Source organism: Channa argus, chromosome 15 (assembly GCF_033026475.1).
Source record: "Channa argus isolate prfri chromosome 15, Channa argus male v1.0, whole genome shotgun sequence".
NCBI classification, from domain to species: Eukaryota; Metazoa; Chordata; class Actinopteri; order Anabantiformes; family Channidae; genus Channa; species Channa argus.
This window is the reverse complement of record NC_090211.1, coordinates 19,569,257-19,594,418: the sequence shown is the minus strand read 5'-3', so window position 1 is coordinate 19,594,418 and position 25,162 is coordinate 19,569,257. Positions and strand designations below refer to the sequence as shown.

Here is a 25,162-nt window from a genome sequence, read left to right as displayed (position 1 = left end):
GACGTTTTTTTAATATAACAACAAAACACAGCTGTTTTACAATAATATTAAAATTTCACAAAAAAATGCTACACAGAAATGCTTTATCAGCATCTGTTTATCCTTAATTTTATCAAGAATCAAGAAATTCAGATGTCACCATCTTTTCAAAGTAACCACACTTAAAACTCCATTGCACTACAAGTTAAACTTTTGTATCCAGTTGCTTTTCTGTATTCTTGTTGGTATTATTAATATAAGTATAATGAGCATGGGAAACATCTAACAGTATTCACACTACAGGCATATCAGTCATTTTTAGTTCAACCAACATCTGATTTTCTGTAAACAAAGTTGTGGGATGCACAGTCAAACAACACATCGTTTGCCCCTTAAACCATTTACATCATTGGCACAGTAACAACAAGCAGAAACTACCGGCATGTTTCGAATCATAAATAAAATATAGAAACATTTTTACATAAACATTATATGACTTATGCCTTGAATTTCACTGTGGTTTCCAAAAAACGTTTGAAATGTTTTAAATTATTTTATTCATCAATATATTGATTATATTGATTGATTATGATATTGATTAACTGGTATTACAATTATGATTCAATATTGCTTCACAAAGTGGTCCCACACTGGACTTTTCATACTCAAACTAATAGAATCCCCAAACAAGTTAATTCTTATTTTAGAGTATCAGTCAGAGACATTATTCTTTCAGTATGTCAGACTGTATTAGTCTATTCAGATATTAGCTTAACAAAATGCCTTCCGTTACTTGTGTTTGTACATATAGTGTAGGTCAAACAACTTAAGTTTAATACATTTAAATTTATCATGATTGCGATTGACTCTAATGTACACTGTTGCATGAATGTATCCTGTTATGGGTCACGTAAAGATAATGTCTTATGTAATTAAACAAATGTTAAAAACATCTTGAAAATTATAGGTATGAAACTAAATAAAACTTTATTAAAAATATGCTTTATTTGGAACAAATGAAAACAACTTTATATATTATTTTTCTTTTATTTTGTTAGAATAACCCGGATGTAGTATTTGAGTTGTAACCGATTTGTTTCCGGTCGTTACCGTCGTATCTGACCCCGAGTCCTCCTTCTGTCTGAAGAAGTAACTTTGATTCCATTTCTGAGACGTATGTTTACTTATCTTTCAATATCTGTGTCTATATTTTTCATTCCACTATGTCACCGCGTTTTTATGACTGTGCCTTGTCGGTAAGGCTGGCCGAAGCTAAGGTCAGCGGTGCCTAGCCTAGCAGCTAGTTAGCGCGCTACGCTAACAAGCTAGTCCAGAGATGTGTGACCATATGAGTGTGACTCTTTCTCCAGCCAGCCATTTTCTAATGATTAATGAACCGCGGCTGCTTCCCATGTTATTAGTTTCTTTTCTTTTGAAGTGGTAACAGTGTTAGAATATTGTTGGGAGTCTGTAGACGATGAGCGATCATGCTTTTAGGTGTCAAATAAGCCTGGTTGCTAATGCTAGCTTACGTTACAGTGTGAGCTGATCCTGCACCCAAGAGACCGCTATCTGTTTTCTCCAACTTTAATTGTGTGTGCAACACAACAGGTAAAATAAACCTACACCTGTGGTTCTGAATTTCTTGGGAAACATCCTCAAATGAACGCAATGATTGTTTTTCCAGAGAGAGAGGGTGATTAGTTTACCAAGAATTGTTGACATTGCTCATGAATGAACTGGGAGAAGAGGTTAGTATTTTTTATCTAGAGACATCACCAGAAACGAGGACAGGGTATCTGTCCCAGAGAGGATTGCAGTTTCTTGCACAGTCTCAGAAACTAGTTGAGAGTTAATCTCTCTATCAGCGATCAGGTATTTCTTTCAACCAAAACTGTGAGTTTGACTCTGTCAATAGATTTGTGGTGAAAATCAGAGTATGTTCTCTCATATGATCTTGATGCATAATATGGCTTCTGCGTCCTCCTGTGAGGTGCTCATTTACCCCCCAAAAATCTGCTTTGCTATATGTCAACGTCAGAACGCTTTCCTTTGCCCAGGTGCCAGGGTGTCCCCCCTCTCAATGTGTGGTCCCTGATGGGCGGCTGGTCTCGCAGTGCTGTGCTGGAGCTGTACCGAGCGCTCCTCCGTGCAGGGCGCCACCTTCAGTACACTGACAGAAATTACTATCGTCGTGCTGTGGCCCGTGAGTTCCGCCGCTGCCAAGCCCTGACGGTATCTGAGGATAAAGAGGACGCGCTGAAGAGGGGCCAGTTCTTCCTCAGCAGCAGACTGGGTGGGCTTATGTAGAAGAAAGGGGTCACGGGGCATCTGGAGGTGGGTCAAAAGTCATCTGGTGGTGGATCACCCAGGTGGGTTAATAGGTTAAAATGTTTTGTTTGTGAAGCTAAGACGTTGTCTCCAGGAGATGATGGACAGTTTAGTTTTATATGAAATCCTGTTTTGCTTATTTCTCATTATACTGTGTGTTTAATCTTGGTAGGTTACCCAACCTATAGTCTACAGCCTCTGAGCTAAGCAACTAAACGAACACAAAGCATTGGATACAACGTGTTTTCTCCTCATCCTTTGTCCTAATCTCAATGATTCCCTCTTTTGTCAGTAGTAGGATGGCAGGGGTGAATGGAGCTCGTAAGGGGAAAAAAGATGACAATGGGATTGGCACAGCCATTGACTTCATGCTTTCCAATGCCAAACTCGTGCTAGGGGTGGGAGGGGCAGCCATGCTTGGCATTGCAACACTAGCTATGAAAAGAGTAAGTTAAAGATTTAAGTTCAAAGTACTTTCTCCTTAAACCTCCACTTCCATGTATGATGAAGGTAAAAAGACTAAATATTTGTTTCCCAGATGTATGATCGTGCCATAAGTGCTCCTACCAGCCCCACAAAGATGGAGAAGACGGGGAAGAGAAGCTGGGAGGAGCCTGCCTGGATGGGATCGTCGCCACGGGTACTAAACCATGACATGAAGTTTACAGTTAGCAGGTCACTACAGTCTCTGCCCACATCTTCACATGGTTTTGAATCAGGTGAGGAAAACACTCTATGGCCATTTAACTTATTCCAATGTCTTTCTCGTCTAATTTCATAATATTCACCGGTCAATGTTGTGACTTAGTTTTTCAGTCTGCTGTAACTGTTTTAATTTTTAAGAAATGTTTAATCTGTTGACAGACAGCCTATTTGGAGGATTGTTGCTCTTCCTTTACAGTGGGTGTTGGCTCTCTATAATGCTGTTAGTCACCTAGTTGTTCAGTATTAGTGTGACATAATGCAATACGCACTTAAAGCTTACATAATTTAAAATCGCGTAAAGCCCCTTAATTTAGTCTTTATGGGTTATGTTTATGTTTGTATTTTTGTGCTGTGCAGCATTTAAGTATAAGCCACATTTTAACAAAAATGCATCTTTATAATTTTCATTTAATTCTGGCCTCCTCAGATTGTCTGAGGAGGGCTGTGGGTCGAGCTGCTGTTGGAGGAAGAAGTGGGGCTGAGTCGGACCTGCTGCGGGCCCGGATGCGTCTGTCTCTACAGGAGCATCTGTGGGAGTTCTACCAGAATAATGTGAACATCCCCACTGAAGAGCAGGCTATGGCCAGGAGAGCAGCACTGGACATCTGTGCTGAGCTCAGAGTGTTTCTTCATGCCAAACTTCCTGACATGCCTCTCAGAGAGATGTATCTGAGTGGTAGTCTGTATGATGACCTGCAGGTGAGAGCTTCCACACACGTGGTCTGACTTTTTAGTCACAACACTTTTGCCTCTATCAAACTGATTTAATTTGATTAACATACTTTTCCTTCCTCCAATATCTAGGTGGTTACAGCAGACCATGCGCAGCTTATGGTACCTCTTATCTTAGAAAAGAACTTGTGGTCATCCATCCCTGGGGAGGACACAATTATGAATGTTCCAGGCTTCTGGCTTGTCCGCAGGGAAAACTTGGAATATTTCCCTCGGAACAGCAGCTACTGGGATCGTTGCATGGTTGGCGGTTATCTCTCCCCTAAATCAGTCCTTGAGGTCTTTGACAAACTTGTCGCTGGCTCTATCAACTGGCCAGCTATAGGCAGTGTGCTTGACTACGTGATCCGTCCTGTAGTTCCCTCAGAGACACTGACCCTGGAGGTGCAGTATGAGTTGGACAGGAAGCTGTATGTGGACTTCCTACCATTACTTGTGATGGAGGATGGAGCCTCACTGATTGCTAAACCTCACCGTCTTGCAGCAGAACGTCATGAAAACCTGTGGCGACAGAGCTTCCGCGTAGCTGAGACAGCGAGGCTCAGGGCTCTGGACCAGGAAGATGGAGGCTGCCGAGGCACCTGCCTAAAGGTCGCAAAGGCAGTGTGCAAACTCAACCCTGCCCTTAACCGGCTTAATGCTAGCCAGCTCACCAACGCCATCTTGTTACTGAGTGAAAAGGAAGGGGACTGGACTCAAGAAGCACTGGCTGACCGCTTCCTGCAGCTGCTACGAGCACTAGTGGGACACTTAGAGGCTGGGACACTGCCATGTGCCCTCAGCCCAAAAGTCAACCTATTCTGTGAGCTGACTGAGCAGGAAGTGGATGAGTTGGGATATACCCTATACTGTGCCCTCTCAGATCCTGAGGGGCTGCTGAGCGCTGCTGTGGCACAGCCACCCCACCCCTGACGACCTTTTCACCACACCGAAATGTGTCACTGAAACATCAGCTGCTGTGGATAACGGTGACCTTGATGTCACGATGAGCTTCCTGGAGAAGAACATCTGCATGGAATCATCCTCTCTTGAAACAAATGGTCTCCTTATGTCTAACGGCCTCTTCACAAACGTGGGAAAATGTGTAATACGCGGCGTTAGCAGTTTCTTTTAATTGAGTTCAGTTTGACATGAGAACTGTGTGGTGTGAGCATCCAAATATTTTAATGTGGGATAAAAGTGAAGGGTCATTGGAGTTAATGGCTCCCACTAAAGCCATTGTATTAATGAAGTGAAGGGTTAGGGGATGCTGTTAGGAGGGAAGGACTGAAATCTCTGTGGGTTGATCCATTAGAAAATGTTATATTTGAGCTCATTTTAACAGGAGTTGTGTCTGATGCATTGAAGGTTACCATGGTTACAAAATAGATCCATTAGAATGTCATGTTGATTTTGTGTATGAAAAACCCAAAATCTAATAAAGTGTTGATGATCCTGAAGAACTTGGTATTCTTGAGTTGGAGACAAACTAGTTGTCTTTTTGTTTCCGAATGTCAAAGTGGAAAAGGCTTCGTAAGAAAACTTCATTAATACAGTGGCCACATGTACGTGTTTGCAGGGGTGCGTGGAAATAACCATTAGGCTGCGTTTGGAACGTCTGCAGCTTGCATGTTTTAGCCTCCTAATGCAGAAACCAAACAGGTGAATATACGCTATGACTTTCTAATTGACACCATTCAAGCATGAATGTGATTTTTAAACCTGTATGTTCTCAAATGAAGTATTCTACCATTTAAGTAAAAAAAACAAAATTGTTGCTCACTAAAACACGGTACTGCCATTTTATCATGAAACTTTTCTCCATGTGACTGACTGAGCTATTGGTTTGCCGTATTTTATTTTATTTATTTATTTATTTTTACTTTTTGGATGCTCCGATCTGATAAGTTCCATCACGGGTTACTTTGCACTGTCAAAATGTTAAGTGTCACTTTGCTACAGAGTTGGTAAAAGTGCCTGTTGGACAGTGTTTCTGTCTGTGTTGGTTTTTGCTTTAATTCCAGTTCAGATCTGTATTACGACCTTCAGTTACGTACTGTTCTCGCTATGGTTTGCATACGCTTGGGTCCTGGGGTGGATCTTTGTAGCAAGATTGCAAAATGTACAGTGCAGTAGCAGCATGTGTCCGTCCAGAGTTGCTAATTTTAGTTGGACGCATCACATTGCTGTGAACAGTTTTCATTAACCTGCAGGAGGTTTTGTGTTTGTCATTGGGTGAATTCATCACAGTATTAACAACAGCTCTAGTCCTGGTTTCAGTTAGTGAATGGAGGCAAGTTACTTCTGAAGTAAATGGTCTGCACTGGCCGGGTGTTTGTGCGCGTACCTGTGCACGTTTAAATCCAGATTAAACCCTGAATCACTTGGAGGTCAAGATCTGTCTTGAGTAGGTTGCCAGGTATAGATTAGTGCAGTACTGGCACTTAAGTGCCCCAGCACCTCATGCCACAGATCAGCTATCATGGTGAGGATCACTGGCTACAGGCTGCTTCTGTCAGGTCTACATGTATCTTAATAAGCTAAAGGTGCTAGTCGGTCTAGAATATGATCGGATCAAAGAGAATCTACTTAGATCATCAGTTATATAACCACAGCTCCATTAGCCAAGGTTTCTCATGTTACACTGTCCTGCTTCGTACTTTCAGCTGCACAGTTTCATTCATCAATTACTGTTATTCCAATTGTGTAACTACCATAGCTGACACACTGAAAAGTGGAGTGTAGCAATCTATCGAAATTAGTCCTCAGAATATGTCTAAAAAAAAAATGATGTGGCTGCTTTTTGTCGTCCCTTTTAGCCTTAGAATGAAAAATAAATAATATAAGGATTTGGAGCAAGTGTGCCATCGATCCCCAGCTCACTGTATAGTGAACAATACGGAAGCTTTTATTTTTCCATTGTGCATTAAGTTAAAACAATCATCCATGCGCTGGAGAAAGGTGAATATTTTTGTATTTATTGTACATTTGTAAGCAAAAAGAGCCAAATGTTTTTTTGCATTGCTTCAAAATGTAAAATACTTAATTGTTGTGCTTTGTTCGGGTTGTGCAGATAGAAAATGAATCCACAGTACGTCTGTTTTTTGTGCATATCGTCTTTGCAGACCCAGGCTATGCTACACTTTACTACTCACTGTGGTATTGTAAACTCAAAGTAGATCTCTACCTCTACATTGTGGAGTGCACAGTAGCTATATGCTTTGTTGCATGCTGTGTATTTCCCCCTCTGCTTTTGTTTTTATTTGATTATTATTTTTTAATTAGTTCAGCTCTGGAGTTGAACTGTGAAGCACTTTGTATACTTAATTAAATGTTACAAATGACAGTGTGTGTGCTCATTTTTGAGTTTCAATCAAAGGATGCATTTTGAAGGTTTATTTTGTTTTTATTCCAAAGCAGGCTACAAAAAAAAAACATCCTTCGAATATTTGGTTAGACAAGCCATCCTCAGAAATTTAATGCAGAGAAATGTGTTGCTAGGACTTCATCTAACATTCAACCTTTGAGGTGCATTTACTCCCTCAAAGTGTCTAAATTACAAAAGGAAATGCAAAAATATATTAAACTGCATATATTTGGTCAAAACATCTCATGTTAAAGAAAACCAAAGCCTTATGAATGAGTGCCAAAACAGAATCTGTCTATGTTCAGTGGCAGAGAGCACGGCTAATCATCATGCTCCCATGTAAATCTTTGTTCTAAGCAGATGTGAAATGAAAATTGTGGCAAACCACGATGTGCAGAGATTATGAAATGCTAATGAATGCTGTCAATAAAATTATGCAACATTATTACAGCATTTTTGCTTTCGTTTGATGTGATATTTCAGTCGACATGAGCAGTGCAACTTAATTAACAGTCTTTTGTAACTACTTGGAAGGGGCAAACCCCACCCGATCGGCGTTCCTGTCAAATACAGTGTAGTACTTTCCAATAAATACATCTCCCAGGATCCACAGGGGCCCAGCAGGAGGTGGGATATCCATGGCCATGAAGCCAGAGAGACAGATTGACATGCCCATTTGAGACTCCTGCAGAAGGACAAAAATTGTCACCAAAAGCAAACGAATAATCTGCAAATTAATACTAGTTCATTTCTGTCCATCAGGATATGCAAAATACATGAATGATGTTTACAGATAAACGTGTGCAAGTGAATGCAACGCATACACCAGGGATACAGTAATATTAGAAACCTGTTAAACAATAGAGGGAGTCAGCCTTCCAACCGCTGGATTCAATAACAGGCAGTGACACAAATATTTAGTTTTATCTGATATGAATGAATCTACCTTAACAACATAATCCTCTCCAGTCAGGTTATGTATCTTCCCACCAATGTTGAAGGAGATGACGGGGAGAGACGGAATCATCTCACAGGGAATAATGTACTAGAGAGAGAGAAGAACAGCAGAAATGTTCTCTGGAGAACAAATAAATAAAATAAAAATGTATAATGTCTCATCTGTACCTCTCCCATCAGCAGGGGCAGAGCACCAATAGCTTTCTGCAGCGCTCTGACTTCTTCTCGAGGACCCACAATTAGGGACGTTCCTGTGTCAACAATCGCCTGGCAACCAGCTTTGCAAAGAGTCAGCTGGTCCCCAACTCCCACTCTGTGGGGCAAGTTAGAGAGGTTATGGAAATTCATCATATTTCATACTGATGCAGACTTTTGAAATCACCAAGCTATTTGCTTGGATATTTCACTGTGGTCCTGATAAATCTGTCAATCATATTAGAACATTGTGTATATAAAGTCACTGTGTTAACATTGAGTGAACACAAACATTTCTCACAATAATCCAGTTCCTCATAATAATGAAAGCAAAGAAAGTTCTTTCTCACCCCTTCATCGTGATCTGCCAGTAGGCCTTGCGTGTCACATTAACATAGTACAGGTCTCCCGAGTAGTACTGGGGGTCTGTCCCACCCAGAATCAGCTCCCCTCCCACAGGTTCTTTCGGGTCTCTGAGGGACAGGGTGGACATAGGCAGAAGTTGCAAAAACACCTAAATATGCCAACTATTTTTTACAAGAGAGCAAACTCAAAAAGCACTGGATTTACTGCCAGTGGTTTCAGTGCTACAGTGAAAAAACAAACAAACAAAAAAAACCCCAATACCTAAAAGGTCAGTGCCCACCCAAAAGTCCCTAGTACTTTTCATTTTCAGGAATGTTTCCTGGGGTAAAAGTCACCATGCGAATAGGAAAGACTAATGATTAAATAACCGGATGGCTTTCTAAAATGGCAAATGTGTAAAATCCTTCAAGGTTTATGACCAATCAGTGATGTCTGAGCTGCAGGCCCCGCCCCAATCTGCACTAGCATAGTATCCCTGAGGAGGAACTTTTATGGTGCGTAGAACTTTTGCCCTGGAGCTAAATTTAGAAGCACAAGAAGAGAAATGAAGGTATTTTTCCCCAAAAGTTAAACTTCTTTCATGCTGTACTGAACCGATTCTCTTCCATACGCTTCAGCCTCAAGTGCACCTCCCCAGAAATGCAACTACATGTTGTGGCAATGCAAACTGGTCCTCTTCCTTCAGTCGGTTCACATTTTCTCTTTTCTGTGTTGCAGCTATGTCAGTAAAAGGTGACTTTCAAGTCAGCATTGTTTGTACTACACACACACAAAACTTAGCACAGTGTTAAAGAAACTCCACGCAGAAAGTTTGCCGCCAACTAGCAGGTTGGTGGTGTAACTGCAGAGCATCACAGATAGTATGAGCGCTCAAATACAAATGCTCAAAATGGTGCAAATACAATGCAGAAGCATAAACCTCACTTTACACCAATACAGAGAAATTATTTATGCATCATTTCACAAACCAACCTGCTTATGTAGAAAGAGAAAATGTTCTGTGGCAGGAGCTTGGCAGCCATTGCCATGTCAAACACTGGGGTGACACTAGCTACAGATATAGAGGGGTAGGCCATGCCCAAGACCCCATCAAAACGGGCAACAGCAAACGTGAGACCGGGCTGCTTCACGGCTTCGGCAAATTGCTGGCCGGGAACTGACAGACCTGCAATCTGCAAGGAGACAGAATGTGAGTAGGGGGGATGTCAATACAGATAGAAAAGGAATCCTTTCAATGGGATGATGGGAATGGTGTGACCGAGTGTGAGGAATGCAGCATAACAATAAGCTTTGTGAGTGTGAGCGAGAGTTTCTCAAACTCACAGAGACCACGTCCTCGCTGATGAAGCCAGACAAGCTGCCTCTGCCGTACTGGATCGAGAATTCTGTGCCGTTTTTAGCATACGTGCTCGACTTCTTTGAGTTGTAACGATGATGAATCCCTAATGAAGAAGAAGAGTATTAAGCAAAAATGGAAGTTGGTGCAAACTGAATTGTGGACATAAAACATCATTAACACCTCAGCCACAGATTTGGCCTTTACGTTAGGTCAAGTTTAGTTTTACTTCCTTTTAATGGGAAACTCCTCTGTATTTTGAACTTCTGCAACCACATTCATGCAGGAATGCTTCATTTCATTACTTTGCTGTTGATAATCTTTCCTAAACAAATATTCTGTTTGCATACAGTGCGACAAGAAAGTATTCTCAGCGGTTAACTTTTCCCATATTTTTGTTATGTCGCAGTCCAGCTTGTAAGCTCATACAAAGTATTAAGCAAAGGCCGTGAATACTTTATACTCCTTTCGCGTTGTCATTATGGGGTATTGTTTATAGAATGTTGAGGAAAATAATGAATTCGATCCATTTAGGAATAACATACTAAAATGCGGAAAGCGTCGGGAGCTGGGAATACGGTCTGGATGCACTGTAAGTGAACTCTAAAAGATATGAGGACAAGTTGGATATTTTGGTCACCGCTGTGGGCATGTGGAACGACTCAGATCCACATAAAGCAAACTCACAGCAGGCAATATCGTAGAAGGAGCAGTGAATGGAGGGAACCCAGAGGTTGGAGGAGCCCGTGTCAAACAGCACGGTAAAGTTTTGTGGAGGGGTGCCGATAGTGATCTTCCCATAGTACTGAGCCTGAGGAGACACAACAGTCAACAGAAGACACAGAAATCTGCTGTGGAACCACATATGATGCAAATGTAAAACAGAAAACTGAAACATTTCACAGCACCAGCACCGGCAAACCTGACTCCAGTGCAGCTTCTATTAGTGCGTTTGTGGTTATGTACTGTGAGTCAGTCTGCTCCTTAAAAGACAAAACTAAAAATGTACTTTTAGCATCACATACAGTGACAGCGACAACTTCTCTAAAGTTATTCAAACAGCCTGAGCCTGTAAAGAAACACAAACCCGACCCAAACATTTAAAGCTGCTTTTTATTTCCAGTCCTGAACTCGAATTTTCCCGACACGCAGTGGGTTGTTTGACTGGGCTCCATAACTGCAGAAGAACGGGTTCCAGTTACATCATGTGGTTGGGAGGACGGTGACCTAAATGTTAACGCACACTCAAAAAAACCCAGTTATTATTTCAGTGTGCATACATCCATGAAGTTGGTCAGCCTCTCCACGGGCAGTTTGGGGGTCTCAGCGGCGTCCACTGCCCCAGTGCGGCTCGCCAAAGCCCGGAGATCCTCCACAGACAACCCATTGTCGCACAGCTGCCGACGCACGCTTCTGGTTTTATAAAGTGGAATTCTGGAAAGACATTTTTATTGAATTAAGTGTCACAGGTTCAAGCTGGTCCGTTCTTACGCGCGAAACGGAAACACCTGTTCCGCATGAAAGTAGAATTAAAATGTAAGGAGACTTTGAAGTGTGTTTTTCCATTAAAAACACGTGGAGCACATCACTACTGCAGAAAACAAACTAAGGAAGTACACACACACACACTGACAATCCTGCATTCAATAATTTTCCGTTAGAGAAACCAGGCTCACGCACACGTCGCCATAGCATCAGCTGACAAACTGTTTACCTGATAATGGCGACACTTTGCGTTATCAGCAAGGCCGCGAGGATATAAAACGCCTTCAGTCCAGTCATTTCTGTGCTGTTTCCGACACTAACGAGCGGACAAACTTCAGCTGACGCAGAAAGCGAAGCGCACGCGCCTCGGCAATGTCCGCATCTGCTCGGTTATCCCCTATATATTGGATGAACGTCAGGCAGCGGGGGGCTCTCATTCGCTGAGGAGGACGTCCGTCTTCCTGTTTCATCAGCTGGCGCACAAGGTTTGTGATGGATCACGAGGTGTGGTGCTGCTGTGAGTCGGGTGATGGGGCGCTTTCGAGCTGAGAAAAGGTTTCCCAGAAGAGATACACGACTTCCGTGACACAACATATAAACCTAAACACAAATTAACACTTACAAATAGAAAAACTGATAAAAACTGTTTCCTTTCAATAATTATTATGTTTTTGCAGGAGAGAGACATCTTCAACTCAACCTGAAGACAGACGTTCTAGTCAATACAACAAAAACATTGCATCAACGTAGGGTCTTCGGTGACTGTTTGCATTGAAGAACAGCTGAGCTTTACTGCCCACAGCGCCTCTGTCTCTAGGGCAACAGAAAGAGCAGGTTGTTTAGGTTTCGGATAGTTCTGCAGAGGCCATCCTGGTAACTTCGGTGTTTACAACATCATCACCACATCTGGCAAGAGTGTGTTATTACATTAGCCGACACACCTCGTGCTTTATCCCTTGTTTCCTTTCTACTGTCTCATCTCCATTATCGAAATGTAAGATAAAGCTAATAAAGGCTTAATAAAAGACCCCCATCAAGCATTAGAACAATGTTTTCAGTTGTAAAGTGCCGACAATAAACTGATGCTATTGGCAAAATTCCATTTCTCAGACTTTTGTTGCATTTACTTCCTGGAGCCTCAGTCAAGGAATTCAATCATGATTAACACTTGAGGACATTCAAATCCAAAACACGGTAATTGAGGATGAGTCACCCAAGCCGTCAGTAACAAGCCCTTGTTGTCCCTTTCTGATGAGGACCAATGACAAAGCAGTAAAAGCCACTGCAGGCAGAATTGTTAACACACTCCCTTGGCCCGTTGAACAAGTTTCAGAAAGAATGTCCAGTACAGAAATCACAAAGTCTCTGACAAACAGATTTATGTACGTGAGCACACACAAAAGAAGAAACACACACACACAAACACCCTCCATCATTATCGATCATACACAAAGCTGGTAAAGGTGAACCATTAAATGTCAAGCCTGCAATGTTAGTGTTGATGTTGGTGTGCAGCATGCAGTGACTCGAGTCTCCAGGGCACAAACATACACTACCGCCCACTTTATTAGGTACACCTCTTCAATCTAATGTAAGCCAATACACCAGCTCTGCCCACTATGACCTTTAATAAACACACAGTTGAATGATCACTGTTTTAACTTAAAAACTGAGAAATTACAACCTTGGAAAAGTAAAATGGTGGAGCTGCTGCCCAAGTTTGTAGATGTCTGAATGGCAGTGTGTTGTTTCAGCCTGCTTTCGTTCATCAGTTTATATCGATTTTCAAGTTTAACATAAACAGAATCTGCCCACAAAGAGTTTTCCCTGTTGAGAAGCTTCGCGAATCCCATACACCTTCAGTCCTTTTAAGACGGCATAAAAGACAAAGAGGGAGGAGCAGGAATCCACGGCATCTGTGACCTGAAAGGACTTCAATCAGGGAAAGGCACCAGAGAATGTTTGAACTAGTTCTTACACTGGATCCATAAAGGAAGAAAAAAAAGAGTGAAACAGAGAAGATTGATGACCATATCTTCTTCCCTGCAGCAGGGTGGTAGGAATCATCTTACTTACATATATTATAAACATTATTCAAAACATGTTTCATAGCTGAGCTGTTATGATACACGCCTTCAGAAAAAGTAGTTTAGTTTCAAAGTTGGTCCTTGTTTTGTTTGTTCATGTTGTTTCTGAGTGCTTCTCCTTCACAAACATGCTCCCGTGGAATCTCACGTGGGATTTTCATGCACTGACAACTAACTGAATGAACCGCAATGATAATTTATTGTGTATTCAAAATACATCATTTTATTTATTTATATTTCTAGTAAGAGTTTGGTCCAAGCTTTGAAACAAAAACTGTGGTAGGAAACATCGGGGCACCGACACAATCAGAGCATCTATACACCCACAAACTGGACAAACCAGTAATGTAACCACATAAATGCAGTACATGAGGGTTAATGCTTATCATACGCTCTGAGATGAAAATCACTAAAGCACATTTGTTTTAACACAATACTGAACTATTCACAGAAGGAGCTGCACATTTTAGTTCCTGGTCTGGGTTTTGTCCATAATAAACAAGGACAACTTTTTTCATTAGGTCCTTTGTTGCATCCCACACCAATTCTATAGAGTAAATAGTACGTGCTAAATGTCAGTATATAAAATAAATAATCAACGTGCTTTGGACCTAACAGGAATTCATACAATACATGCAACACCAGGGGTCTATCAACAGCTGCTCGTATTTGATGAATGGACTGAATTTGTGACACACTGTGTGAGATGTCATTATAGGAAAAGCCAAGGCGTTAGGAATGATGTGAATGATAGTTCTGTTACATTCAGGTGTCCCCATAGACCAGGACCTGCAAACTGCGGCAGCTAAATGGAATTCAGCCATTATTCATTGTATTGTCTCCTATGTTGCCACGTTAAAACCTCTTCTTTGAAAAGTATCTATTTGGTGTGTTGTATTTTGACATACAGCATTAAGCTCGTGCATCATATTTCGAGGTTTGGGTTTACTGCTAACACATCTACCAAGGCTGGATTACTGACTAGGACCAAGCAGGTCCAGAAACAAAAAACAGACCTGCAGTGTGTTTTTCAGTATTTTAACAGAAGTGGTCATCTCATTTATAATAGTTATAATGGGTTGTTTGCACAATCAGGATCTAAAAGCCATCAATTAAATTACGTGTCACTTTTAGTCAAATGTGCTGATGGATTCAGGGGCAGAGCTGGCCCGGTGTGGCCCTAGGGACCCCCAAAATCTGATTGGCCACCGCAGGTGTCAGCCCTTGGCAAAGTGACAAGGGGTAGATACATGCTGAAGAACTTTCAGCACCAGGAGAAGTGACTCAATCTGAAGCTGAAATCAATCACTATCATTATAAATATATGTATTTAAACTGGGGTCATACATTTAGTCACAATAGAAGTTTGTAGCAGTTGCAACCAGGAGAATTATTCCTGCAAAGGATGAATTTTTTCCCCAATTATTTCTTATTATTTCTTATGACTATTTGGAGTAAAAACTGGTGACAATTTGACATTTCTGAGGATAAACAATCACTATAAGCATAATCATTTATAACTTTTAACACCTTTTATTATATTTCCAGATCCAGATGGGCTAACAAAAAATTCAAGATATTGGACATAGAGAACCTTTTTTGAGACGGACTGCACTTCTCTATTACACCCAAACACTGCTGTATGAAGTGCGGTCACCAAAAACACATCATGATTGAAAGAAGCAGAAGTAGAAGAAGATTTCTGATAATGTCTTTATGCAGCAACATGGACCGAGAAGAGTCGAAATCAATGTTCTAATTTAGTTTTTTACTATTAAACTTTACAGTTGTCCAATACCAAACCCCACATGATAACGTCCACCATCTGCAGCTCTTCTGAAGTCTCTCAGACAGACTACGAGGACACAGCTGCACCACAGGTATTTTTCAGGAACTGGGGACATTCACGGTAGTGTAAACACTGGACTGTAATTCCATGCAAAATTTATTAAATATTTTATATAATATATAAGGGGTCTATATATACTGTTGTAGGACTAAACCCAATTCTATACAGTAGGAAGTTTTATGATACAATTCAAACTTCAAAAACGAGCAACATATTTGGAGGATTACATCTATTTGTTCTTGTTGTCCACCATTTTCCTGAGCTGTTCTACCAGCATTGTTTCTTTTGTGCATTGTACAACAGCCCTCGCAGTCTCTAGTATCAACGCTTCGACATTGTTTTCTTCGTTTTCCAGTGTGAGCACACAGTGTGCTCACACCTGCTGAAAACTGGGACGCCCCGAATGTTGCAAATACGGTTACCACTGGCTCTGTTATGTTCATGTGTCCCCACAGATCATCAGGACCCTGACAATGAAGTAGCTAAGTGAAATTCAGCATTATTAATTTTATTTTGCATTAGTCAATGTGTCCTGTGAAAAAAAGCTTTACTTAGCAGAATTGAAGAATTGTCTTAGGAAAAGGCCCCATGTGTCAAAATCGAGTTTAAGGTCTTGAACAGGGATTAAGGTTCTAGGGATTAAGAGGTTTGAGTAGTGGAGATGTAGACACTGTATTTTTCTGGAAGATTAAACGTCTATTCCACCTCTGCATATACAGGTTTTGAGAAAAAAAGGAAGGAATGTAGATATTCGGTTAGACAGACAGTAGACGAGGCGAAAACATTTAATTATACAAAGATTACAGAGACACAGTGGATCACAGAAGATCACAGAAACTACAGAGACACAGTGGACTTAGAACCTTCATGGCTGAATGTTAACCATAACCTTAACCATAACTGTTGTCATATTTTCAAACCCCACAGCTGCCCACACTTCCCATGCAAAACCATATGATGACGTCCACCAACAGCAGCTCTTCCGAAGTCCCACAGTCAGATTACGAAGACCCTGATGCACCAGACTATGAGGACCCAGATGCACCACAGGTAAAAACTGATTCCTGTCTTTGTCTTAATGCATCAGTTGCTCAATCTTTTTCAAATTGTCTGCAGGTATGTGCCTCTTATCACCTTGTCCCTTCAGGATCTGGGGACTTTTTCTGTAACGCTACACAGTAAATACAGGACACTAGATGTCAAATAACTGCTGTATGTTAGTATATCCCTGTTTGACTATGTAGTTTCAAGACCACCCATGACGATTAAAACTCTTGACGAAGCACAATCATAATCCAAAACCCATCAACTCAATCAAGGATATGTGATGATTATTAGAACAAATGTGTTGAGGTGCCTGAACAGTGGAACGAGTCAAAAACAATTTCTAATAGATAGCAAAAAACGTTTCTGTTCATTGTCTTTCAGCACTATGACGAAGATTTCAGCCTTAGTCTAATGCACCTAATATCAGGATGTTAGTTTGGTAACTTAATTAAACCCCACAGCAGCCCAAACGTCCTTCGCCAAACCAGACGATGGCGTCCACCAGCAGCAGCTCTTCTGAAGTTCCACAGGCAGATTCCAAAAACCCAGATGCACCAGATTACGAAGACCCAGAATCACCACAGGTAAAAACTGACACCTGTTTACAGTGTTTGTCTAAGTGCATCAGTTGCTGAAGGTCTTTCTTTTACCACTTTCTCCGTTTAGAAAGTGGGGAAATCTCCAGTGTCTGTGATTCTACACAGCCAATACTGCTGTAAGATAGTAAATCCCTGTGTTACTGTGTACTTTTAATACCTTCATCCATCCATTCATCCATCACCTGTAACCGCTCATCCTGTTCATCCTGTTCTCACTCACATTTACATTTAGAGTCGCCAATTAACTTAACATGCATGTCTTTGGACTGTGGGAGGAGCCCCCTGCAAGCACGGGGACATTATGCAAACTCCCCATAGAAAGAACGCAGCTGGGCCAGGAATTCAAACTCTTCAACCTTTTAGCCGTAAAGCAGCAGCACGAACCACTCAACCACAGTGCTGCTGTTAACACCTTGAGTATTTAAGGATTTTGAATCCCACCTGGGTTGGTTGTCCATTAGAGTGTTGACTGTTTTCTTTCTGTTGCTGTAATTGAGCTCTTAAATTTCCTCTTAGATAATATCTTAATTTCTCACGGATTATTACAGAAATTATAATTCAGGGTGCTTTTTTTTTTGCCAGCCCGCGGTCACAGACAGAAGCCAGTCAGAACATGAAGTCAAGCCTGTACCTCTTCCCAGATCCAAAATAAAAACAAAAGCAGAGTGCAGCAGCAGGAGCGACAGCAGTGACCCTGTGGACAAAAGCAACAGTCCATCCACTGATGAGGTGAGTCGAGCAGATCAACTCATGATAGTGGCTATTCATCATTGTATGAATCATTTTTTTCATGCCTGTTCTCAGACTTCCCACGATAACGAATGTCCTTCAGACAACAAGAGGCCTCATCCTGTTCGTCCTCCTCAGAGACCACCGATGAGCAAACTCCTGAACTCGGCCAAGCCCACTCCAGAAAATCAATACACGAGTGCTAACACTAAGCCAACTGTGAAGGTAGAAGCAGCTTGATTTAAAGTGTGTTGTTATCATGTGCATCCAGGACACAATCTGCAGATAAGTTCAAAGGCGTCAGATAAGTGACAATATGCAACTTAAGTTAAAGCTAGTGTGACACTGAAAATCAATCCTCTGCTACACTCCTGCACACTCTGCACAGCTCTTCAGGTATCAGTCGTCATCTAATTACAATACGGTAAATGCCAATGCTGCAAAAATGTGCTTCGGGTCGCAAACACTCTGAGGCGATACCAAAACATGAAGTGAAATCACTGCAGACTATATTGGTTTTGAGTAACTGCAATGTACTTTTGTCATTGAAAAACGGTGTTTTTCAGGTTTCAAATCATTCATATTTATTGATGCTTTGTTTAACTAAAACCCTAAACATATATAGTTTATTGTGATACTTCAAGAAACTCTTGTCCTTAATGTTTCTGCTCTTAGCGTCCAGCTGTGGGTACTGAGAGAACGCGAAACGCTCATCCCCGGCCTGAACGGCCCCCTCCTCCCTCCCTCTATTATGGCAGAGCACCTGCAACACAATCCAAGGTAGACACTAAGCCTATTTCACATTTTACATATGGTGAGTCTGGAATCTTATCTTGTTAATATTTTGTTGGATAGAGCTGCAGTGGGGAGTCGGAACAATCCACATGTTCATCCAGCAGCTCCAAACAAACAGCTCTTTCTGACAAAGTGATCAACCTTGATGGGTCTTATAGAGAAATGGTAAATGGAAAGTGTTTTTGAGCACAATGATTTCTGTGACTTGAGATGTTTCTCTTTTACGGGAGTTTTGGAACAACCATGAGAATGTCTTTGACTTTTAGGCCAAAGACAGTAAAAACAAACCTGCAGTTCCACCTCGACCCATGCAATCCCTGCTTCCCTCCTATGCTTCACTTTGTGAATCCTCGCCTCCACAGGTATGAGAGCCACAGAAGATCTAAAACGTACAGGCACAGGGCCTAAAGAGCCAACGATAAATAAAGACTTTGTCCAAATTCTACATTACAAATATAAAGCTTTGTCCAGATTTTACAAAAAAACTCTTTCGTCATCTTTCAATAATCTAAAGGTTTTTTTAGATCCTCGAATGTTCCTCAAATTTAATAGATAAATAGTTTTGCTTAAGACAAAGGAAATTGAGTTTCCAGTGTAACAGTTGGAGGAAAACACAAAACTCCATCATTACCTTTGGGTTTATAAAAAAAAAAAAAAAAGAATTCAAAATTGTATGTATTCTCTGAAATATGGTCATGATATTGATAGTTTCTTTGTGTGTTGCAGATCAGACCACCAGCACCCCTTCCTCCAGCAGAGACACTGTCTGAGCCAGTGTACAGTGAAATAGGCATCGACATAGACAATTGTCCCTACCTGGAAATTCTGCCAAACAAAGAAAATAAGATGGTGAGTGTGTGTGCGTGAGTGTGTGTGTGTGTGTATGCATGTTGATATAAGCACATGAAGTAACCTACAGATCTAAGGCTCAGCCTTTAGAACCAATTCATTCTGCACAGGATTTAATTTGGCAAGAAATACTTAAAAAATGTAATTAAAAATTAATGTTTTTTGGGAAAAGCTGTTGAAACTTTTTTTTTGTGGTCTGTTATAGATAAAACCACCACCATCCATACCACCCACAGAGAAACGATCTAGGTCAGTGCACAGCGAGAAAGAGCATCTTCTGCTTCTGACTGAGAATAAAGATAAGATGGTGAGAGAAACATTTTACATATACAAACACACACACACACACACAAACTCTCTGAATACATATTAACTCATTTCTCCTCATTCATCTACTACTAATAAACACTGCCAGAAACAAAGGTGGACGTTGCCTCGTTCCGGACCACCCGTAGGGAGTAACCGCTACTCTCAACGTCCACAGACCATAGAGGACGCAGACGTAAGGTTTTCTTGTACTAAATATTACAGCCTCACCTCCTTGCAAATAAACTCTTACTTAGCACAGTTGGAATAAGGTTGAAGACATTTGTTTCCCAACTCACAGGATTAGTGGGTTTTTTTAGGGCACAGTTTTTATTAAAGATAAAGTGCAAAGACACAATGGCAGAACAACTGCAAGTCAGTGTTGTTAATGACAAAATGATTTGTTTTGGGGTTTTGCCAGGACATCGGTGGGATGCTCAGATGGTTGAAAAAAGTGTCGAGTAAGTATGTGCAAATATTGTTTTCTAGATATGTTTCATCATTATCAGAGTTTCTTCAATCATTGTTGAATTGTATAATCTGTCTCTGTGTTGTTGTTTTAACAGAGCCCGATTACATGACTCCGTCTGTGTATGGCCTTAGTATAGAGGAGGAAGTCAGGTAAAGACAAAAAAAAAACATACGTTAATTCCTTCTTTTGAAATTATGATGTTATCGTAGATCCACGTTACAATGTTACTAGTGATTTAAAGTGTCTTTAAATTAAAGAGGCAGATTTACTTTAAACATCAATCCTCTCACTGCCCCTGTGCAGATCATTTAATCAGAGAGCCGTGCACGTAAGCAAGGCCCTGCGTCTCTACAACCTCCTCATGATGAAACGCAACGAAAGCCTGCGAAACATTATCACAGAGTTCAGCTCCATCTCCGACAGCCTGGACAAGATGCAGAAGAAGTCGAAAACCGTGGACATTGCTGGAGGCACCACAGGCGCCATCGGAGGGGTGACTGCGGTGGTGGGTATCGCCCTGGCTCCGATGACCTTGGGAGCCTCACTGATTGCTACGGCTGTCGGCGCTGGTATGGTGGCGTCCGCCGGGGGCTTGAGCGCTCACACTGCTAAGGCCAGCGAGAAGATTGTCAACAGGACGTCAGTTGAGATGCTAGTAGACGAATACATGACGAATGTCGTTGACTTGGAACACTGTCTGGATTTTATACTCGCTGGGATGAATGAGCTGCGAAGGCACGACATTGCCAGGTTGAACAGAGCGGGAACTCAGTCTGAGGCCGTGAAGATGGCCCACCTGTCCCAGTCTGTGTTTAAGACCACCACCACCAACAACAACAAAAACCTGGGGACGTCTGTGGCACACACAAGTGGGGTGTCGTCTGAAAAACTACTTCAGGCTTTTTCGAAGGAAATGGACCAGTATTTCAGAGAAAATGGCCAAAAGCTGAAGAAGATGAACAAGAGCAAGTTTTCAGGAAGAGTGTGTCTGCTGGCAGAAAACCTGCACGATCAACTAGAATACCTGAACCATATGTGGGAACTGTTTACCTGAAGACTTATTTGTGTGTGAGCGATGTGCTAACACCAATAATGTGATTAAATGTCCAATACTCCGCTTAATTTAATAAACAATTCATTTCTATAAGGTGTGGTTTACTGAAACGAGTATTTGTAGGTAGTGTAGATGAATAGGTAACAGTTTAATGAGTAAAACTTTTTCTTTTTACTACGGGCCGCCAGTAGCTACTTTCTTAAAGAAAACTATGCCTGGCATGTGTTTAGCAAAAACACTGGCGGAGTGATCGCGCGGGCACTGCGGAAGGATACCGCCCTTCCTCTCGCTGTAGCTCTATATTGTCGCCGCACCACAGTCTGCGCCATTTTCCCATCCGAGGAGCATCAAACGACGTAGCAGCATTGTCGGACATCGCTCTGTTTGCCGAAATGGCAGTGTAAAAGTGTGCAGCGAGCCAGCAGCAGCCACCCAAACAGTGCATCCAGCCAGTGCACTGAGTCACTTCTAATTCAGCAACAATGTCGTAAGTATTCATTTTTAGAACATTTCGTCGAAGGAGGCAGCCGGTCAGCGACCCTAGCTCGATTTATAATGAATAGGGTTGAGTTAAAATTCGGTTTTGACTGTTTAATTGTTGGCTAGCTGGATAAAAAGTCCGGCTTGGCTTTGTTTATGATGTAAAAACAGGAATACTGGTGTGATGACGTAATGCGGCGGGGGGTGGGGGGTCAACATGAAACGTTACAACTGGTTCGAATATTGTCGTTACAACGTATCGATTTTAGAATCGATGACAGTCAGCTCCATTTGTAGTAAACGTAAGGTTACGGCTGCCTTCAAGCGCCGACGTGGCAGAAGGAAAATGGTTCGTTTCCTCGCTGTGTCAAAATGGCGGCTTCGTGTAGGCGGTTTGAGAACAAAAAGTCTGTTTGTATCAGAGGGGGTGTGACGTATTCTGTGACCCCGATTAGAGAAACGCTGATGTCAGAGTCACAAGACTGTCGGCCGGGTGGAAACACGTGATGTGTAGCAGATTCACTCCAGGGAAGGGGGGCAGTGTTGCACCAAAAATAATAAAGAATCATTGTTTCCACTTCCAGTTATGTCTTTTGCACTTGGTTTACAGAAATATGAGTCTACTCATTTTGATAGGTTTTATTAACGATGGGACGCTATTGTTAAGGTTTTCACCACAAATGTTTATCCCCATTCATCAGGTCCTTCGTGGAAACCCTCAGCACTGCTGCGTACGACAGCATAAAAGAATTCAACGCTCTCCCAGCAAGATCACACACTCCATTTGTAACCAACAACAGCCACTATGACCATGACGATGACAAACTCACAGTTTGGCCTGGACGACATGGAGGCCCTTCTCTGTGGGCCTTCCTCTCCCATGGCTGACGCTGCGGGCGCCCCATTTTTTCACTCTGATCAAAAAGAGCAACAGGAAGGAGGGGGATTCTCGTTAGAAGGGGACGCTTCGCCTGGGTCGCCCTTTACCTCCTCATCGATGTCATCCTCCTCCTCTCCTCCTCCCTTCTACTCTCCTCCTCCCTCGCCACCGGCTGTCCTCCTCCATGGGGACAAGGCCGGGACTGAGTCTGACCTCTCACTTCCCTTGTTGGACCATCATGGTCAGCTGAGATGTAGCCAGATGATCTCAGATTACAGCAAAGGTAACAATTTTGCCAGTAATCAAACATCTTTTGAAAACACATAAAAATATATTTAACACACATAGTGTCAGTATCAACAAACAGTGTAACTGAGTCCCTCACGTGTGTCCACAGAGGATATGTTGGGTGACCTGGACTGGATGGCTGAAAGGGTGGATCTGAGCGAGTTTGACTTGGACTCTCTGATTGGCTCCTGCAGTCCTACAGAAGAGTCCCCCAACTCTGCAGAAGACCTCCTGTCATCCCTGGATTGCCCCATGGAGCTTGAGTCCCTCCCAGTTCCCAGCCTCTCAACTCCTGTACCTCCGAGTCTTCCTGCTGCTTCTCCTCCAATTGCAACCCCCCCTCCCCTTCCCACTGTCTGTTCAGATGCTTATATCATTAATGTGGATGAAACCTATGTTGATGGACAGGAGGCACCCTCCCCTCCCTTGTGTGTCCCAGAGCCACAAGAGGAGCTTGAAATCAAATCTGAACCTGCTTCTCTCGAGCCATCTTCCCCCTCAGTTGAGTCTCCTTCCTCCCCAGCCTACACCCTGGACCTGGGCAGTGAGGTGGATGTGTCAGAGAGTGAGGTGAGTCCAGTGGTAGCTACGGTGGTCCCTCATGTCCCGCGGCTTGTGCTTTCCCTTTCACCAACCCGCATCGTCCTTGTGCTGGCTCCCAAAGATGAAATCGGGATCACCACCACTACTGTAACAACCAAATCCGAGATTGTTCATTCCCCCCCTCCTGCTTCTCCTCCACAACGGTCCTCCAGAAGCAGACCGTACCCTGAGCCCAAACACAAGGCCAACACATCCTCAGACACACCCAGTGTACAAGTTAAGTCCCTGCGGGGGGCCGGCGAAGATGACAGGGTGTATTTGAAAGCACCGAGGGACAAGAAAACAAAGAAGATGGAGCAGAATAAGACGGCGGCCACGCGTTACAGGCAGAAGAAAAGGGCTGAACAAGAAGCACTGAGTTCAGAGTACGTCCTGCTGGAAAGGAAGAACCTGGAGCTGACTGAAAAGGCTGAGAGCATGGCCAGAGAGATCGAGTATCTCAAAGAGCTGATGGATGAGGTCCACACTGCCCGGATGAAAAAAGGCCTTGGTGCTGACCCCTAGTGGCCGGACCTAACTGACGTGATGTGTGTGGGCAATAGGAAGTGGACTATTGAAAGAGTGGACACAGCAAATTTTATTTCTTTCATGTAGACACACGCCAGTATCACCTGTTTTGTCCATGGCATGTCTCGGACGCACAATCCTATAAAGCTATTGATTATAGTAATAACAAGTATCTAACACTGGTGTTAAATATAGTGTACTTAATATTTAGAGTAGTTCTATGGAGGCAGGTAGTTCCCATTCAGTATATAAACTTGTGTGCTGTTAAGTATTTTTTGTCCCTGTGTCTGGACCAGGGTCCAAGGTGTCTTTTTACAGTAATATATTATGATAGTGTAACCACATCGTCTGTATACTTGATCTCTTAATAAACAGTTTTAAACCCAGTTGTACCAGTTTAGTGTGATTATTTGTTTGCACTGTGTTGCAAATTGCATTTTTATTAATGAAGAGAATGTAGAAAAGCACATTACCAGTTTTCAAATGTTAATCTCTCATCTATATTGAATAAGCATAAAATTCTGGAGCTTGTGTAAAAGTTTTCCGTGACTTCCTGCAGATCATACGTCTTCATACACAGTGAGTGAAAAACATTCTGAGTCCTGCTCTGGATTAATAGACTAATAGTGACATTTGTGTCCAAAACTAGCTCATTTAATGGAAGCAATTTATTGCACTGTTGCACCTTTTAATGATTGTGACCATAGTCGGTTTCTGAATGTGAGTCTCTCCAATAGGAACATCCCTTATCCAGATGTTGCTGTGCTGACTATTGATAAGAACAGATGGGTAGAAGGCCCCTTACCTGTAGGAACCCCTGACTAAAAGTTGTACAGTTTTGTGTGTTTATTTGAAAATCTCTTTTTAGGTGTTTTTAGTTTCTGATCATCGTTGTTGCTGTTTCTGCTTTTGCTTTTGTGTCTTTGGTGTTTTTCATAGTAATTTTTTGTCTTTTAGTGTCTTATCTCTGCAACTTGTAAAAAAACAAATCTTACCACTCACACACACACACACACACACACAGCCCTGCAGGCTCGCTCAGTAATCTTTCCATGATGATGAGGTCACAGGCGAGGTTTCCTTCCTTCGTGTAAACTCCATTATTTCTACGACGGTGCTCAGTGGAACAGTGCATCATTATCCTTGTCAACTAAACCCTCCTGCAGTTCGTATAAGGTTCTTTTG

At 42.1% G+C, this 25,162-nt stretch overlaps 5 protein-coding genes across 12 annotated transcripts; 4 read left to right on the top strand and 1 right to left on the bottom strand.

Annotated features, from left to right (window-relative positions):
• Positions 1 to 1,030: 1,030 nt before the first annotated feature.
• LOC137099264 (mitochondrial ribosome and complex I assembly factor AltMIEF1-like) lies at positions 1,031 to 2,289 on the top strand. Of its 2 annotated transcripts, none has more exons than XM_067475882.1 (2): positions 1,031 to 1,153; positions 2,040 to 2,289. In XM_067475882.1, exon 2 carries the CDS (start codon positions 2,077 to 2,079, stop codon positions 2,287 to 2,289), a length of 213 nt encoding a protein of 70 aa, XP_067331983.1. In that variant the 5' UTR covers positions 1,031 to 1,153; positions 2,040 to 2,076. The 2 variants fall into 2 exon arrangements, with proteins under 2 accessions (XP_067331983.1, XP_067331984.1); XM_067475883.1 differs by lacking the exon at positions 1,031 to 1,153 and adding an exon at positions 1,209 to 1,590.
• Positions 2,290 to 2,609: 320 nt separating this feature from the next.
• On the top strand, positions 2,610 to 7,072 carry mief1 (mitochondrial elongation factor 1). The gene is made up of 4 exons (XM_067475879.1): positions 2,610 to 2,756; positions 2,849 to 3,029; positions 3,443 to 3,714; positions 3,820 to 7,072. The coding sequence occupies exons 1-4, from the start codon at positions 2,610 to 2,612 to the stop codon at positions 4,657 to 4,659; spliced, it is 1,440 nt and encodes a 479-aa protein (XP_067331980.1). The 3' UTR covers positions 4,660 to 7,072.
• Positions 7,073 to 7,111: 39 nt separating this feature from the next.
• napsa (napsin A aspartic peptidase) lies at positions 7,112 to 11,883 on the bottom strand. Its single transcript, XM_067475881.1, has 9 exons — positions 11,662 to 11,883; positions 11,228 to 11,381; positions 10,635 to 10,758; positions 9,935 to 10,053; positions 9,584 to 9,783; positions 8,596 to 8,718; positions 8,219 to 8,363; positions 8,040 to 8,138; positions 7,112 to 7,778 (listed from the first exon to the last, which is right to left on the bottom strand). Exons 1-9 carry the CDS (start codon positions 11,727 to 11,729, stop codon positions 7,617 to 7,619), a joined length of 1,194 nt encoding a protein of 397 aa, XP_067331982.1. The 5' UTR covers positions 11,730 to 11,883; the 3' UTR covers positions 7,112 to 7,616.
• Positions 11,884 to 13,104: 1,221 nt separating this feature from the next.
• LOC137099257 (sporozoite surface protein 2-like) lies at positions 13,105 to 21,322 on the top strand. 7 transcript variants are annotated; one of them, XM_067475873.1, is made up of 16 exons: positions 13,105 to 13,488; positions 15,068 to 15,207; positions 15,307 to 15,399; positions 16,296 to 16,418; positions 16,880 to 16,999; positions 17,597 to 17,743; positions 17,819 to 17,968; positions 18,419 to 18,523; positions 18,599 to 18,703; positions 18,805 to 18,900; positions 19,265 to 19,387; positions 19,593 to 19,694; positions 19,803 to 19,889; positions 20,115 to 20,154; positions 20,260 to 20,314; positions 20,469 to 21,322. In XM_067475873.1, the coding sequence occupies exons 3-16, from the start codon at positions 15,328 to 15,330 to the stop codon at positions 21,217 to 21,219; spliced, it is 2,076 nt and encodes a 691-aa protein (XP_067331974.1). In that variant the 5' UTR covers positions 13,105 to 13,488; positions 15,068 to 15,207; positions 15,307 to 15,327; the 3' UTR covers positions 21,220 to 21,322. The 7 variants fall into 7 exon arrangements, with proteins under 7 accessions (XP_067331974.1, XP_067331972.1, XP_067331971.1 ...); XM_067475871.1 differs by having other exon boundaries at positions 13,107 to 13,488; positions 15,068 to 15,166; positions 16,877 to 16,999; positions 20,469 to 21,319; XM_067475870.1 differs by having other exon boundaries at positions 13,108 to 13,488; positions 15,068 to 15,159; positions 16,877 to 16,999; positions 20,469 to 21,319.
• Positions 21,323 to 21,530: 208 nt separating this feature from the next.
• atf4b (activating transcription factor 4b) lies at positions 21,531 to 24,363 on the top strand. Its single transcript, XM_067475880.1, has 3 exons — positions 21,531 to 21,706; positions 22,401 to 22,862; positions 22,977 to 24,363. The coding sequence occupies exons 2-3, from the start codon at positions 22,505 to 22,507 to the stop codon at positions 23,972 to 23,974; spliced, it is 1,356 nt and encodes a 451-aa protein (XP_067331981.1). The 5' UTR covers positions 21,531 to 21,706; positions 22,401 to 22,504; the 3' UTR covers positions 23,975 to 24,363.
• Positions 24,364 to 25,162: the final 799 nt, after the last annotated feature.